Source organism: Patagioenas fasciata, chromosome 2 (assembly GCF_037038585.1).
Source record: "Patagioenas fasciata isolate bPatFas1 chromosome 2, bPatFas1.hap1, whole genome shotgun sequence".
NCBI lineage: Eukaryota > Metazoa > Chordata > Aves > Columbiformes > Columbidae > Patagioenas > Patagioenas fasciata.
This window is the reverse complement of record NC_092521.1, coordinates 99,025,057-99,042,762: the sequence shown is the minus strand read 5'-3', so window position 1 is coordinate 99,042,762 and position 17,706 is coordinate 99,025,057. Positions and strand designations below refer to the sequence as shown.

General features: G+C 39.2%; 1 protein-coding gene across 4 annotated transcripts in view; it reads right to left on the bottom strand.

Moving 5' to 3' along the window:
* Window positions 1-17,706, bottom strand: part of CDKAL1 (CDKAL1 threonylcarbamoyladenosine tRNA methylthiotransferase) — a 414,630-nt gene that overhangs the window by 276,867 nt on the left and 120,057 nt on the right. For 3 of the 4 annotated variants that reach the window (XM_065830832.2, XM_071804627.1, XM_065830833.2), the window contains 2 exons: window positions 12,460-12,556; window positions 2,791-2,839 (listed from right to left, as the gene is read on the bottom strand). In XM_065830832.2, the coding sequence (XP_065686904.1) occupies window positions 2,791-2,839; window positions 12,460-12,556 (146 nt within the window). The remainder of the gene's footprint in view (window positions 1-2,790; window positions 2,840-12,459; window positions 12,557-17,706) is intronic. The other variant, XM_071804628.1, reaches the window with a different exon arrangement.

Sequence of the window (17,706 nt, the reverse complement as noted above, 5' to 3'; positions counted from 1 at the left end):
AATTTAGTTAGGCCAACCAATCTACAGAGACAGCTGCCCTACAGAGTGCAGACACAATGCAGGTAAAACTTATTCAATTTAAATAGTCAGTCAAAACATTTTTAAACCTTCAATATATAGTATTTTTTAAACTTTCAATATATATAGATAGATAGCCACACTACAATAGTATACCACTCATGCAACCTTTCAATTTTCTTTTAAAAAAATAGGTGAAAAAAACTGTATCATACAACTATGACTGATATCCAAATTAACAAATATGAGCTGGCTCTGGATTCAGAATTTGTATTTAATCCCCTGTCCCATAACACTGCTGCCTCCTGAACCCATCTGGCGCTTCAGAATTTGTTACCAATAATCTATGACGACAAAGGGTTACATTTCATCTCTTTTGCATACATGAAGTTAAGCTTCTACCATGTATCTGTTTCATAGTATAAAATATTCTTAAGCAACAGTCTTGTAAGCTACAGTATTTTACTTCACTTAGATAATGAAAGTTCACTGTTAGACTCATAAAGCACAGTGAAAAAGAGCTTCACATTCTTCTCTGTTAGTGGAAGATGATTCCCAAATACGTAAGTTAATAATGCAGTATCTTTAAACAAATTTAAATGAAAGAAACGTAATTATAAGTAAAAACTCCTACTTTTCTGGTTGGCTTTTGCAAAAGTAAACCATTATCGTATATAAGACCCCTGCCAATTCATCAGTTCTCTTTCCAGTTGAAATACTGTTTTCACAGAAGGGCTGAGGTTGGCAGGGACCTCTGGAAGTCACCTGGTACCACCTCCCTGCTCCAGCAGGGCCACCTAGAGCCAGTTGGCCAGGACCACAGTCAGACAGATCCAGGGATGGCATTTCCACAACGTCCCTGGCAACCTGTGCAGTATTCAGTCACACTCACAGTGAAAAAGTTTTTCCTGATGTTCAGAGGAACCTCCTGTGTCTGTGCTTGTTGCCTGCTGGCCTGTCACCGGCCATCACTGAGAAGGGCCTGGCTCTGTCTTCTTTGCACCTTCCCTTCGGTTATCTACAGACACTGATGAGATCCCCCAGAGCCTTCTCTTCTCCAGGCTGAAGTGTCCCAGCTCTCCTATGAGAGGAAACGCTTCATTCTCAGTCTCAACCATCTTCATTGGACTCTCTCCAGTATGTCCATGTCTCTTTCGCACTGAGGAGCCACTCTTGTTCATTTTTTATAATAAAATTTCAAAAATCTTGTGTTCCATTACCTTGTAAGAAATCCCTGAAGGAGCTGGCACTACATATGGAATTCAGCAGCCCAGTTACTCCTTTTTTTTCCCTGCAGATCACTTATAGGAAGCTAGAATTAAAATCTTTCCCAAAATTCATGCTTTTTAAAGTTTAACAGTTCCTTAATGTTTCTGTGAATATTATTTTCCAGAATTACATCAATATGTAAAATCCTAGAGTCAATTCAATGAAAAGTATGACTTTAACAATTGCTAGTAGATTATTTGTTTTCTTCCTAGTCTTATAATATTCAGTCACAACAACCCAAGTAACTATGTTATCCAAAAAGAAGTAATGACTGCAGTCAGTATAAATATTACAAAGCCCATTTTCGTAAAGGGAGGGCATGCTGACCTAGGTAATCATCTTACTCCCTTAAGAATAAATAAAATTCAGGAAAAACAGATGGAGATCTGAAATACTGTGCTGTTGTAAAAATCAAGAAGTATCTCTTTTTCTAACGCAATGTCATAAACACCATGATGTTTCTGGAAAAAAAGTTTGGCTTTTTTTAGTAACAAGTACAAATATATTGAGTATGTTTCTTCTTTCTATTGTACAGTAGGTTGTACTCCCACAAAACAGACGTCACAAAATGGGAAAAATTTTGGTTGGAAGTACATGAGCCTACAGGTTTCATTTTTGAAAGCATTTGAAGCAATATGAAATCTTAAGGTCTTCAAACCACAAGTTGTAGAAGCCTTACACAGCACTACACTATTTCCTGGGAGAAGCTTTTTCCTCTTAAATTTTTGCACTGCTTCTACATTTTCATGCTGTATTTCAAAAGCATCATACTCCAGCATTAAACTTACAGGCAATGTCTTGTGGACCAGACACTTGTTTATATTGGAAGTACAACCAATTAAACTCAACCTTGTAATTTAAAGCTTCATGGAACAGTGATTTTTATGGCCTGATAAGTAATGGAGACAAACTTAGGTAACCCAGAAAGACCCAGACAAATATATTTATTCAATGGCAAATGTTTACTAGTCAGACTGCAGAAGCAATACTGTCTTTTCCTCTCTTCACTGCAAAGTACTGCGTGTACACACACATGAACACAGCCAGAGAGAACAAGGGACACAGTTACAAAAGAACACTAAACTAGTGGATAATTTATCTCTCCTGCTGAGGAAGTCCAGGGAAGTGAGCCAAAACATCTGAAAAGAAAAAAAGAACACCCACGAGAGGACTAAACATATGAAAGTAGAGATATAGCACTGAATTAAGATGGTGCAGAAACTTTAAACAGTACTCTACGCCCACCTACATAGGTGCAACTTAAAATAAATTATTTAAGTCTCCCCTGAAGCATTTACCTATGAATCCAAAAGGCCACAGAGCTCCTGCCAGAAAATCTCTCTGAAATTACCACTTACACAAAGCAAAGTATAGCACTGACCAAACATTTAGCCAGAAGACAAAGCAAGCATTAGGTTGATAAACAACACAACAGCTGCACTTGTGCTAGGTAATGCTTACATCTTTCAGACTAGCTGCTATTATTTCAAGTGTGATGCTTACCTTTTATAGTTTCCTCCACAACTTCTACTACACGATCTATCTGCTGAACCTAAAAAAAGTCAGAAGGTCAATATCCAAGTAGTCAACAACTGGATATATACTTTCTATAAACTTGTCTTTCAAAAGTGTGTTCTTCTGGATTGAGGGGGAATAAAGAGTTTGGGGCCATATTTTTAGTCATTTTTTTTCTGTGCATCTTGCTTTATCTGCCAAAAGTAACCTTAAAACTCACCACCTAACTTAAACCAAATTTTGTCCTGTATGTTTGGCAAAAATCACCAGATGATTAGAAAAGAGGGACCCTAGAAAAGAGTTCAGGCCTTAACCACTGCTCATGGTCTCTGGTCACTCAGGCTGTCACCACCTGGGCAGCTCAAACAGCCCCTATGGGCTCCCTCTCCCCACCCTCAACTCCAAAATAGTAGATGGTAGAGAACATAACAAGAAGCTGAGGATATTGTGAGGGTGGATATAGGGGGGAAAATTAAGGAAGCATTGCAGGGGAAAGAGACTGGAATATGGGAAGAAATTAAAAATACTGTGGTGAAATTCAAGTGAAGAAGACCTTGTCCTGGACTTACTTGTGGTACTGGTTGGAAATGGAAGGAGTTTTAGTGTTACGCTTGCCAAAATTCACCCATAACGTGAAAAACAGTTAGTTATTTCTTACTAGAAAAAATTAAGGGTCCATACACTATAGATATTTTGGTATATTAAGTAGAAGGCATCAGCATTAACAGTCAAATTCTGAAAGCTGAGATTCTTCCTTCAACTTTCACCCAAAGTGTATATTCTATGTAATGTCTAACTATAAATGTGCATATATGCTTACAAATGTTGCAGGAAAGCCAAATACAGAAAGCCCTACTTTGCACACTTAAATCAGTTCATAATTTTTCCACAATATTCCTTTTTAAACACTGCTTCTCTAAGCTGTACATTATATGAAATAGATTCAGTGTGATTTTTGCAGTCATTTCTTTTGCAGTTTGCCTCAATAGCAAGCACAAAAACACAAGTTGCAGGGGTTTCAAAAGCAGAACCCGGTCTGCAATGAGGAGCCTGGAACTTGGATCTTTTGCATCAAAGCCGTTAAGTCTCTGTGCCCTTAAACCACCGAGTTTGTCATTTCCTGTAAACAAACGTCTGCACAATCATCTCTATTTCACATTCATTTTCCAATCAGTCTAATAGTAGCTTAAAAAAAAAAGAAAAAAGCTCATCTGTAGTTGGTGTCTGATCTAGAGTTCCTAACTAAAGTTAGTGGGAGTCTGTTCCTTTCCTTGTCTGGATGTTGGATTAAGTCCATGTAAAACACCTTTTTTTTTTTCTTAAACCTTTTGAAATACAGCCTTTTCTAAACCCAAATCTCTGCCAGCTCAGGTTTCTGAATACAGCATATTACTTATGAATCCTAGAAATTATGTTAAAGTATCAATACTACTGACATTTTAATAATCCTATAAATATATATATTTAAATCATTTTATACATTACAAGCGTTCATATGACAGATATACGTCAATATTTAGCAATCTACTTGTAAAGAAAGCACACATTAGCATTTGTGTGGAATGCGTGTATTTAAGCACTTGCACACATATCCCCTTTGGATATGGGTTAAAAAATAATGACTTGAGATACTTACATATAGACTTTCTACTTATTTTTAAAAAAATAAAAAAAAAAAGCGACTTGAAAATGGAAGTATACAAATTTACACCTATAGACAGAAAACACAGTCTGTGCCAAATATATTGCCTAAAATATTACTGCTACAAATCTCAATACTAAACTGTTTAAGTTCATAATCATTTTAAAACAAAAGAAACCTGGTTGGTTCATAACCTGAATCACAATTACATTTTCTTTGGTATACAGAGGCCTGCAGGAGTGCATTCTCCACTCCTCTCTAACCTTACAGGTATTTCTGTTCTGGAGTGGTATCAAAGGCATCTGCAAACCTTCTTGACCAGAGACCCAATAATGTCTCCACCAGGTATCAGGAAGCCCATGAAGCACAAAGACTTAAGAGTTCTTAGTGGTGTATGAAGGGAAAAGACACCATTCCTCAATGTTCCTCTGGAATGAACCTGAATAAACCAAACCTTCAGGACTGACAGCAGCTACATTACTTCTGGATGTAGTTTGTGCACCGTACTTGGCTTCACAGATCTTGTGAGATCTTGTTTCTAGTATAAGCATGTACCACGGTGGACATTTTATCCATGACAAATTGTTCTCCATTAGGACCTGGATGGAACAAAAGCTAAGGGCAGACAGGAGCAGGCAGCTGTGCAAGACTATGGAAAACAAACAAATAAACAAGACACTACAAATCAGGGGTGATGCAGGAATCTGGGCTGAGATGGACATCGGACAAGAGCACAGGCAAGGCCCATGGGATGGAGTAACCAAAGCAGGAAACTGGCTGGTCAGAAAGCAAGGAAAAAGAAGAGAGCTGTCTCCAAGCATGAAGTCTAATTTAAAACAAAGACCAAGAAAAAAAATCTTTGAGCCTTCCTGGTGGTATCAGAGCTCAAATCCTGTGCATCCAGCCCTTTCACACACAAGGAAGACACGAGGCAATCCACACCGTGGCTGAAGCTGCAGGTCACTCCTGAACACACAAGTACAAGTCAGTCACGTTTCAAACCAAGCACCTCCCAGAACAGCCCAGCACTCCCCTGGGAGACAGAAGCCCTGAGCTCTCCAACTACACACAGTAATTAGCAAGAGGAGTACAGAAATGCACGCATAGGCCATTCGTCATCAAAGTCCCCCAGATCCCTTTGTACTGTCACTATCATGTTCAACAGATGACTGGTGGGTGTAAACAGCCCAAAGAGAGGCCTGTGATGTGCTACGTCTGACGTCTCACCCGAGGTGATCTGTGAGTGCAGACAGACGTGCACATCGAGGATGGTCACACAAATTCTTCCAGGCTCTCAGACATGATCCAAGTTGTCTCAGAATCAGTATTAACATCCTGAAAGTGTTTTGCATGAGATGGACTCCAGAAAAAAACAACAACATAACCTCTAAGAGAGCTCCTATAAACTCTGAATACTCCTAGCAAGCAGTTAAGTGAGAGGGTGCACATTTATTTACCCTGAGATTTTGTACACTGTAGAAGTCAGTGAGCCTCAGACCAAAGAAAACTATCTAGAAAAATGCATCTATGAACCTACCACGAAAATAAGAGAAACTTTGACATTCTCCTCAGGGAAGCACCAAGACCTCTGCAAAGACCCTGCACTGTCATCTGGGAAGACAAAACCTTGCAGAAGATTCACAGTTAAATAAATACACTTTCAGTTTATTGTGTCCACTGAAATATGCAGAGAAGAATTTTGTGGGTAAAGATATTTGGACCAATCTCTTTCTGAAGTGATAGGACCAACACAAAACAAGAGAGATGGTCTTCAGATGTCCCTTAAAACTAAAGCAAGGTAAAAAGTGTTAAATGTCCCAGAAGCACACAGTTAGCTCTTTACAGTGAAGACTTCAAATGACTTAATGGTCTTTTCTGAGAGAGAAGCCTCTGTGTCCTTCTCTCTGTGGCTGCAGCCATGGTAAGAAAATAGAGGGTGGTTGTAAAAACAAGCAGTTCATGAACACCCAGTGTTTTCTGGAGAACACAGACTGCCTGAGCATCTGAGACACCCCAGAAAAGCTGTTTGGTTCAAGCTGCACCACTGAAAAGGCTGAGGAATGATGTGGCCCAACAATGTATTACAAAAAAGGTGGGAATGTGTAAAGCTTCCTGGTAGTCTATGAGGTATTCACTTTCTCTCCTCTTGATACAGCCCAGCGATAATTTCCGATGGAGTCAGGGCAGGCAGCATACCAACACCAGGGGGATACAGCCCTTTGACAGCTCTGCTACAGCGCTCGTGCTTTCTGGAGTTATGCCACTGCCTGTTCGATAATGGCTATTCTGGTCCTATTTGAAGAAGATTAAATCCTATAAAGCGAGCGTTTCAATTTCTTCAGAAAATACCTCCTTATACTGTGACTTGAACTTTATTCTCAGAAGACAGTGCCTCCCAGGTGATGAAAAATCACTGGAGGAGTCAGGAAACATCTTGACATTTAAATCAGAAGTTTTCTTCAAGTTACCTTTTGCTTCTTAGCACAGTGATACCTCAACACATGTGAGTGCAGAATACATCACACTCTTTGTTGTCTCCAAATCATAAGATTGCAGAATTATTCCTGCATCTGACATGCCATTTTTTTAAGTGTTCACAAGGGATCCACATCGCCTGGCTGACAACTGTTGTTTCTGCTGGGGGACTGAGATTAACCTGGCAGAATCAGCAGCAAATAAAAACAAATCAGAGACAAAGCATGAGATCTCTGACACTTGCCACTAGAGACTGTCTTTTGGCCAAGAAGTTTGTGGTTTCACCCTGTGATGAGTCTCAGCACTCGGAACTACTGACATAGTTACCACCATTGGTTAAAAATGGCAGCCAGGTACTCCTCACAGCTAGGCTTTTCAGGAACCCTCCCCAAAGCAAATGCAGTTGCTCCCCACACCCAGCTACCTTCCAGCATGGAAGGAAACATCTTTCCACCACAGAAGGTCTGAAGGTTGAAGCTTCCCTGATGCTGACAGGACAGTGACAGTGACAACTCTCCCAAGCAATTACCCCCGGAGCCTCCCCCATCTGTCCTTCCCCTGGCACAATGACTGAGCTCCCCAGAGACAGAAATTTCTCAGGGGGTAACAGAAGCAATGTGTAAGCATAGAATCACAGAATGTCCTGAGCTGGAAGGGACCCGCAAGTATCATTGAGTCCAAACTCCTGTCCCTGCATGTGACAACCCCACAGGTCACACCACGTGTCTGAGGGCATTGTCCAGTCTCTTACTGAACACCGTCAGGCTTGGGGCCGTGACACCTCCCTGGGGAGCCTGTTCCAGCGCTCCACCACCCTCTGGGGGAAGAACCTTTTCCTAATGTCAAACCTAAACCTCCCCTGGCACATCTTCCTGCCATTCCCTCAGGTTCTGTCACTGGTCACCAGAGAGAAGAGATCAGCGCCTGTCCCTCCTGCTCCCCTTGTGAGGAAGCTGTAGCCCCATGAGGTCTCCTCTTAGTCAAGTACATCAAGTATCAGAAAGTGACTATCAAATAAAGGTATTGAAGCCAGTGAAGGAGGGGAAAAAAATCTTGAAATACTGAAGACTAGAAATGCTAACTGAAAAAAACATCGCAAAACAAACAGAAAACTCAGCCAATGGCTGAGAGAAACTGAGGACAGGGTAGAGCTTGCTTGCACAGCATGAGGCCACTGCCAAAGCAAATGTCAGCACTCAGCTGCTTATGAACACCCTTGGTGTGAGCATACATACACACTCATAACTACTTGAAGCAAAGCAATCTTTTTTTCTCATCTAGGGAAAATCCTAGCCATCTTTGATTTTCATTCACATATGTAAGAAACAAATTGGTTACTACACAGGTAAATTAATCTTAGATTACTACAACCCCCTACTAGTAATCCTACAGATTATAAATCCAGTTCACTAACTCCCAGTTTCATCTCACCTCTTGTAGGCAGCTCTATCATATGTTAAAAGCCTACTCAGTCAATCCCCTTACTAAAACCAGTAAAAGGGAAATATACAGCTTCAAAAGTCACTTCAGATCTTCTAAAAATCTAAGTTATCTTAGAGATAATTATCTTCATTGACCATAAAGGGAGCTGAGTAAAATAGACTCTCAAATTACAGTACACTTAGGCAGCATAAATCCAGGCCTTAATACGTAACTTCAAAAGGCATGTGACTAGACACTTTGGCTTCAGAGGGATAACATCTGTGTTTAAAACCCTTGCTGACAACAGTGACCATAGTAATGGGCCATATTCTGGTTTAAGAAGGTATTCTGAGAGCAGGCTCTACACAAACTTCAAAGGGAAGGAGGCTACCCCAGAAAAGCCCATAAACAACCTATTTTTATTGCTAAACACTGAAACATTTTAAGTATAATTCTTATCTAAATTAATTCCTACACCTTTTGATTCATAGGACAGTACATAACTGCTGTGGAAAAGTTTCTGTTTGCATGTCCAGTTTTCAGTTTAAAAGCAGGTGCTTAACTGCAATTCTCCCCCGACTTCCCAGGTTAAAGTGTTATATGTGAATATTAGCATGGGAATTCAAAAGTCGAGGTCAACCAAGTGGTACTGACAGCCTGAATTTTGCATGAAAACATTCTTGTCTGTAAGTTACAGAAGAACAGTGTGCACCTGTTCCCAGGCTTTCAGCACACTTTCCAAGATGCTCTGCTAATTCACATCATTCAAAATAAAATTCCATCAAATTTGTCTTTCCTGAAATACACACTGGATATTTGCATTTATGCAAGGCTCCAGTTTAAGGGCAGCAGAGAGGCTTGCAATCTTTAACACAGTCTGACTTTATAAACACTGCAAGGTAGGGAAGTATCATTACCTCTGTTTCGCAAACACCGTTGAAACTTTTATGAATGGAACATCAGAAATATTATACATCATCCTCATTTAGGACATCAAAGCAGTACGGATGTACAGGCGTTCGGCCTGTTGCTAAGATTACACTGATTTTCTTTCACAGTGGCACTGCTAAAGCTCTGCTCACTAAAGGGTTTTACAAATGCACTAAGGCACATTACATTTAAAAGCATATACCAGTTATAGATGTACAGCTTGAGAAGTCAAGTGCCTAGCTTTTTTAATGTACTTAGCATTTTTTATACTGAACCATTTACTACACAGCAGTGCTCTTAGGGTTAACATGCTGCTACTGGGACTGCTCAGCACTTCCACTAATCACACTCCACAGTTTCAAACTGGATATAAAAAAAAATACCTCAAGCTTGCCTCAGAGTAGAGCAGCCACAGAAAAAGGTTATTTGGAGGTCAGGGGAATGCAGGGAGCCCCTGCAGAGAGGTTTTCATGGCTATATGTTCCTCCTAGAAGTAATGATTTCAGGTCCAACTCTGGCCAAGGAATCTGCAGTAACTCTACCATGTACAGGATCTGCACCTTCTGACTTGGAGCGCAGCAGCAGACAAGGGGATTACAGCCTTTTGCTCAGATGAAAGAATGAGCTGAAATTCTTCCCTTGCGAAGTGGGTGTACAGCAGAGATGACAGACGACTGGTCTTTGATGCTGTATGCATTCCCCTTCAGGAAGTCAAGAGATTCACTCATCTGTAGAGCTTTGTATGCCTTTAATGGGATACGTATGTATGTCCACTAAGTCTGACGATTTCAAAGTACAGATACATGGTGCTTGTGAAGCATCTTAAGGCCCATGAATCCTTAGCCAACTGGCCAGGGGTTCCAACACACAGCATCATTTGGACACTAGATACTTTAAAACGTCAGGCAAGTGTCAAAGAAACAAAACTTCTAATCTGACTCCAATGCTTCAGTTTATCAGGCAGAAAAATGGTTTTGCGTGTCTTTGTACGGAACTCAGGAAGTGTAGAAACACTACAACTACCCACATCCATTCATGAGTCCCAGAACATGACCTGTCTGCTAAATCTTTAATTCCCTCCTAGTCCTTCCCTATAATCCCCTCAAAATAATCAGCACAGACAAAGTCACATATCCTTTTTTTAGCAACTACCTACTACCTAAAGCTTCCCTCTTCCTGAAAGCAGCTCCTTCACCTTGCCATGTTATGTTACGGTTTGCCTTATATCCCGCCTATGGCAACCCACATTATTTTTTAAAAGTGGCAATGACTCTAAAGAAACAGAAAAGCACAGTAACATCACAAACGGTAATAGGGATATGAAGCTGCCCTTCCTGCCCTTCTGTCCAAATCAAGTAATAAATACAGAACAGTGTAAGTCCTCTCTTTCTCAAGTGCGGATCAAAACAACTCGAGTTCTCTGGTAGTTGCATCACAACTTCCTCCTCTGTCATAACAAGATGAGCCGAAGAGCCCTCTGACACACTCTGACTACTTCAGAAAGCCACCCCAAGGGAGTTGTAATTACTGGTAAATAACCACATTCTCAGACAACACTGTCCTAAAGGAAAAAAAAAAAAAACAAAGGGCAAGCAGAGCTTACCTAAGCAACAGTAAATCAACTCTGTCTCTCAGACAAGTTGAAGAGGAGACCAAGCTGGTGGTAAAGCAAGATTTCCAAAACTGTACTCTTAATGCTTAAAATTTTAAAGCAGAATCAATATCCTACTGCCAACAGAACATTTTCTATTTCTCAATTCTGTCAAAACTGCCTTTCAAAAATGTTTTGCAATGGTCAGACAAAAACTCTTATCCTTTAAATACAGTCACCCCGTCACATACAGTTTCCATAAAATGAGAAGAAAATCTTAAATATACAAACTGAAAACATGGGCAATATCTGCTCTTTGCTTTGATTCTATTAATAGTTATGCCTGAAGTTTAAGACCTTTCTGAGCTGAAGCATCTGTTACTTAAAGAACAGTAAGTTTTACCACAGCAATGACATTTAGAAGACAGTGTCCTTGCTGCAAAGATCACATTTCAATATTTTCACATCCAATTCAAAAGTACCTGGGAGCACTGCATTAGCAGCCTAATTGAACTCCTAGCAGAAATCTTTCTGTAATAAATACAAAACTACAGATATTTTCACTAAACACTGGTTCTAGGTATCAAAATGGAGAGCCTAATTTTCAGAAATTACATGTTACCTATTTTACTTCTAAATTACTTAAAACACCTGTGTTTTGTACAATCTTCTAATGAAAGAGAAAGCTTTGGAACACTTTTGTTGATCTTGTTCCCACGAAATCTTAGTTTCAACTTGAGTTCATGACACTGAAGTGGAAACATGTCAACCTCTTTAGAATTTTAACGCAGCGATGACGCTGCACAGTCATCTGCTCTGACTTAACGTCATACAGGACAGTTCACTGTAATTCTCACACACTGGATCCAGTGGCAGTGCTTCAACTCAAACATGCCTTTTACAAATTCATCCAGTTTCACTCTAAAGGCCTGAACAACGAAGAAACTGTCAGCTTGTGCTTTGACTCCTGCATTTTCATGACTATTTTACAAAGGTGATTCAATTATACAGCAGTACTTCATCTCAAAGGATACTGAAGGCACTTTACTAACCAAATTAAGTCAAAAGCGCTCTGGTTACCGATGCAATGTAAAGCTTGGTAACTGTTTAACAACTCAGTCACTGGCAGATTTAACTCCCACAATTTAGACAAAATAATCATTGCTATTTGCCATTTTGCTTAATAGCATGAAGTAAAAAAACACCGCTAAGCTGGGCCCATGTCATTTATATGCTCTTGTCTTTTAACACTTCGTCCACTGATTTTAGCAAAGGGTGTATTTCTTCTTCCTAAAGCAAATAAGCTGTGATATTTTAAAGAATATGGTCATGGATATCTTCATCATGATGGATGATGCCTGGATGTTTTCAGCCTACAAATGGCACTGGAACTCAGTTCCACCAACAGTATCACTTTCCAAATTACTCTGGATGCATGAAGTCTTAAGTGCTGTACAATGCCAGAAGACTAACAGCGGAGGTACCAAGCTTCTCTGCTGCTTTTTCCAAGAGAAAGTCAACAAAGCCTATATATGGACACTGATCTACTGAAAGCATTTATGAAAACCTTTGATTTCTAACTGATAAAGATACATACCCCTATAATACTCAAGCCTTTCAGGTAGTCCTGACGAGGTTGGGCTTGTGGAACACACCCTGCTAAAACCACTTTCTTCTTCCCTTCTTGGGCTTTCCTAAAGAGGGACAGACAGATGGTATGTTAATATTTTGAAAACTGATCATTTTCAACAAGCAGTCATATTGTTCATGTGACACAGGAAAGCAACCACAATGAAAACATTCCCAAACTGGAAGCAGCTTGTAGATGTTTGAACCTCAAACAAACCGAAACACCAAAAGAAGCCACTATGAAACTCTCAGGCTACAGCACACATGGCTCAGTACGGGGAGTGTCTACAGAGGCCACCACCACTGTGCATCTTGGACAAAAGTACAATCTTGAAAGCCCTAATCAAGTTCAGTTAACCTTTATTTTCCACAACGATAGCAGAGAAGCTGGGTGAAGAAAAATGGGGCACAGATATTAAGTGCAGTTCAAGAAAAGTTACACCAAATGCAAGGGACAGCTGATGCAGACAGGACCCGGTAGCCTACAACATAAGCATTTACATAGTATCAGTCAGAAACAATCAGTTACGTCAGTGTTCTGACGTTTACTTCGGAATGTTTAATTTTAAATGTCCATTTACTTAAAAATATTTAAGTACATGTTTACTTAAAATCGTTTCGAGCATTTTCAAGCTTTAAGTGCTTGCCTTTGGCAGAGAAACATTTGTCTGGATGCTAATTTACATGACTCCTTAGCTTTGATGCTAGCTCAGCACAAAACAGGAAATCAAAACACTAAAACTAAATGGTTAACACTGTTCATTTCATTAGTAATATTTTGACTCACTTTGAATTCAATACTGAATACCAAGCTGTCACTGAATCTTGAAACTACAGGGAGCCCTGCACAAAACTATTAGCTCCATACAAAACTGTGAGATGCAAAACCTGCTTATGTCCATTAAACTTTGAAGATCATCCATTAACACATTAACCCAACATGACTACTGCATTATAATGTGCAAAACAGTAAAGAAGAGAAGCACTGAATGACTTTAGCAGATTTGCTAGGTCTGACATATTATGGGTTGCTTTAAGAATGATCTTTCACACTTGCATACTGTACCATAACCTCCTGGCAGACTTCTGTCAAACTGGAATCTTGTAAATCCATATTTTCTCAAGCAATATATGGATTCATGAAGTGTTGCCTGTTATGTTGGAACAGGCTAAGACACGTCATAATATTTTTCAGAAAAATTATCTTATCCAAAATACACAATTGCTTCAGCAATTTTATACTTTTCAGCTTGCCCAAGCTGTCCCCAAACTGAATTCCCTCGAGAAAGCGGCATCCAACAAGCTCAAGGATGCTGCCCTAAGTATCTGGAGATATCCAGCAAATGCAAGTTTAACAAAAAAATCCCACCAGACTGGTACCATACACAGTTCCACTACTCACAATTTTGACTTTATACGCATAATGGGGACAAATTTATTCGCAAATTATAGCTCAAATGAAATCTCACAAGAACACACAAACTGTAATATTAAAGGAGATCACAGGCCATCTTGCCAAATACCTTGTGTTGGCTGCTGCACTAAAATGTGGTATTTGGAAAGAAAATATTAAATATCCTACACACAGATAAGTGCAAAATAACAGGAAAATGTATTGTGCCTATTACCTCATACCTAATATAAATGCAACAAATCTCTATAAAATATTCAATTTTGTTTTAGTGGGGCTTTCAGGAAATCTTCAGGTATTCATCATACAGAGCCTCATTTGTCCTCTACTTGCATGCTAAGGTGTATAATACAAATACAAATCCTTTCATCTCTTCCTTGATAATATTTCTGTGGATAAAGAACTACAATGAAAAGCTAATTTTGTATATTTCTTAGGCAGGGAACCTAGCAACACATCTCTTAAATCTGCAATCTTCTTTTCTTTCAGTGGTAAATATTTAAGGGTTTTGCAAAACTTCAATAGAGGTCGCCTACTTCTACATAACCAGTAAAAAAAAAAATTAAAAAAAAAAAAATACTACTTCATGCATTACCTAAAAATGTCATATAGCACCATGTGACACTCCAGTAACTCAGAGGATAAAAATCACTACTTATATAGTCTAAGAGACTCAACCTAATGCCTTGAGGCAAGACAATAAGACCTGTCTCCAGCAAACAAAGTACACATCCCTAGGCAACTCTGCATCTGGTATAATCTGCTGCAAGCAACAGCCGTCTCTATCCATTTGAAAACCTGTGAGCACTACAGAAGAAAAAGATTTTATTCAAGTCTTTTTATCTGAGGGGGAAAAAAAAAAAAGTTTCCCTTGACACATTAAATGGCATTTTAATGTTATTTCACAGCTGTAACATTTTGGTGTATCTTCTGGGACTATGACTGGAGCTAGTGGGAAAAAAGTTAAACTGAATATTCTTCATAATAAGCATTGCCTCCACTTAACTTTTAAAAAAGTTGTACAGGTCTCTACAGAATAAAGAATTTTGTACACTGAGATTGTTTTTCCTTTAAAATGCAATTAAGTGGAAAAGTCAGAACTAAATTTTCAATCATTGTCAATTTGGATTACATACATAATACACTGTACAGTCTGTCGTGAAGCCCACCATACATGAAAAAACATTGTAAAGAAATTATGAAATTTTTTGCCTCATTTTCAAGAAACCACTTCTCAAAATATGCATTCTACTACTATACTGTCAGCTCCTTTTGATATTGTTTAATGAGCCCTCCTCGTATTAACAAAAGCCTACAAAAATTATTCTTCAGAAATCTAGTTATCACGGCTACAGTGTTAGAAAAGCCTTTAATCCTTCAAAAACATGAACAGTAGTGAAAAAAATACTTCATGGAATCCAGTAGGTAGTATGAATACATCTTCCTTTTTATACACCCTTTATATTGTTCAGCTACATGAACCTTTTCTTGAACTTTCGATTTAATTGACTCAGGAAATATTTTCTAGAAATACACACTTTTCTAAAATCTACCTGTAAGATACACATCTGACTGGAAATGTAATTAAGGCAATTCTTTTTCAAAGAAAGAAATTATTCGGGCTACTTCCTAGGTAACAGGTGGGGAATAAAAAACAAAGGAGAAACAACAGCGGCACAAACAAAAGTACTGCATACAATAGAGGAGTCATGCAACATCCATAGTGAGATCACAGATTATACTCCATTGCAACGCCATTGCACAGATATAGCCTATGCAACTGTGATACTGTGAACTATAATTGTACTACCAAACTTAATAAGTTCAATGTATTCTGCTTTTTACAAAGCAAATTTGAGAATGCAACTAGGATTGGGGAGAAACTTCTGCCTTGCTTATGTGCACTTTATTTCGTTAGGAACCTGCCCAAACTTGAAGATTCTGCACACAGTTTTACATGACGGTTCCTCTACTTTTCTGAGCTCAAGAAAATTCGGTCAGCTACACAACAAAGATAAAGAAATGTTCCTCATCCTCCAATAAAGGCCCCTACAGGCCTTTGCTACATCAGCCCTGTGTGTATAGCGATGCTGTCAGAACCAGGTCAGCCAGCGCAGGGTGCTCTACCACTTTTTCACAACTCACACAGCTACTCAAGGTGGAATCACCACAGGAAAAAATATTAGGGACCTTTCCCAGAGGGTCAAATCTAAGGGAAGCAATTAATAAAAAAAAAATAAATAAATTTAAAAAAAAAAAATAAAAAAAGAAAGTAGATAAGATGGGCTAATTCCAATGGAAGGCAGTGACCTTGAAAGTAATTGCTAACTTGCTCTTCGCTAGAGAGAGACAAGAGAAGCCAGATCATCACTGCTCACTTCACTTTCCACAGAGCTGCCCGTGGGACTTTATAAGCTGTGAACTCTTACGTGAATGACTCTCGGCTTTCAGAGAGCCGCTGTTACTGTTCACCAAGGTGTCCCAGCTGCACGGGAAGGCATGGAAGACATTTGAAATCAAAAGCAGTCTGCTCTGCAGCAAGCAAAACTGGCGAACTACAGACTGGTCAGCAGGTAACATGCAATTCATAAGGTATTGCTTGAGTACCAGATGTGAAACCAAGCATTATACCTAAACCACTCAATTTTCTTCCTCCAAAACCAATTGCTGGTGGAATTAAACAACGAAGAAGCATTTACACGGTGAGCAGAAGGCTGCTTGCAGCAGAACGAGTAAGTGACAGTCAAATATAAGTAAGAGAAAAAGCATGAGCAGAATTTTCATCAAAAGCAATAGATTAGGGGAGAAAGTGCTTTACAGTGAGCTTGTTAAGCTTTGCATTGTTTGTAGTTGGGAAATGATCATAAAATAATAAGAGGAACTACTTCTCATGCTAAAGTAAACCAGGGAGTATCTTTCTTGTCTGAAATGAACGTGCAAGTATTTCAACCAGAATCCTACTAGGCAGGACAACTGACTATACTGTCGAGTAAGTTTTTACATCAATAAGTTATTTCTACCAAATACAGTTTTTATCTCCACATTGTTATACCAGCACAAACCTGGAGACTTTCACATTGAGATGTATATAGCTAAATCGAATTGTGCAATGTACCAGTGTAGTCTATTCATGCCATTCTCATGACCTTCTGTTATACAAAATCCACAACATCCCTTACCAGGTATTTTAGAAAGCTGTGAAGCCATAAATCAACATGTGTCTAAAATGTTAGTGTATATGAAAAAGTTCTGCTGAGGCAGCTCTAGCTGAATATAGTATGAGCTGTGTATCTGATGAGATCGGGCTGCCAAAGGTTATAAAAAGTAGAATTGGAGGGATACTGCTTCCCAGGCTGTAGGAATGTCATCATGATGTCTCTGGAGAAAAATAAATGTTATTTGGCTAAAGACTCAAATGTGTGAAAGACCTTTCAACTGCCTCATCGGCTGAATTAATCAGTAGGAAGCCACAAGTTTTAAAGAGAGCACACCATCCCTGGAATGAAGAGGTGGTGCCTATATAGCATCTGCAATACATTCCTGAAAATCCATAAAAACACATAGCTATTTTCTGTTTGAAAAACTACAAATGGTAAATTAAACTGTGGCTTTACAGGCTCTGAGCCAATCTAGTATCTCATTACTACCTCAAAGGCTTGCTTCCCATCCTCCCTGTCTGCTATTGCTGCTCCTAATTTTCTTCAACACTTTCTTTTTCTCATTTCTGGCCACCTGGTATCACTCCTCCTCTGCTCCAAGCTCTGCAGCTCACTGGACCCTTCCATGGCCCTGTTTAACTCACTC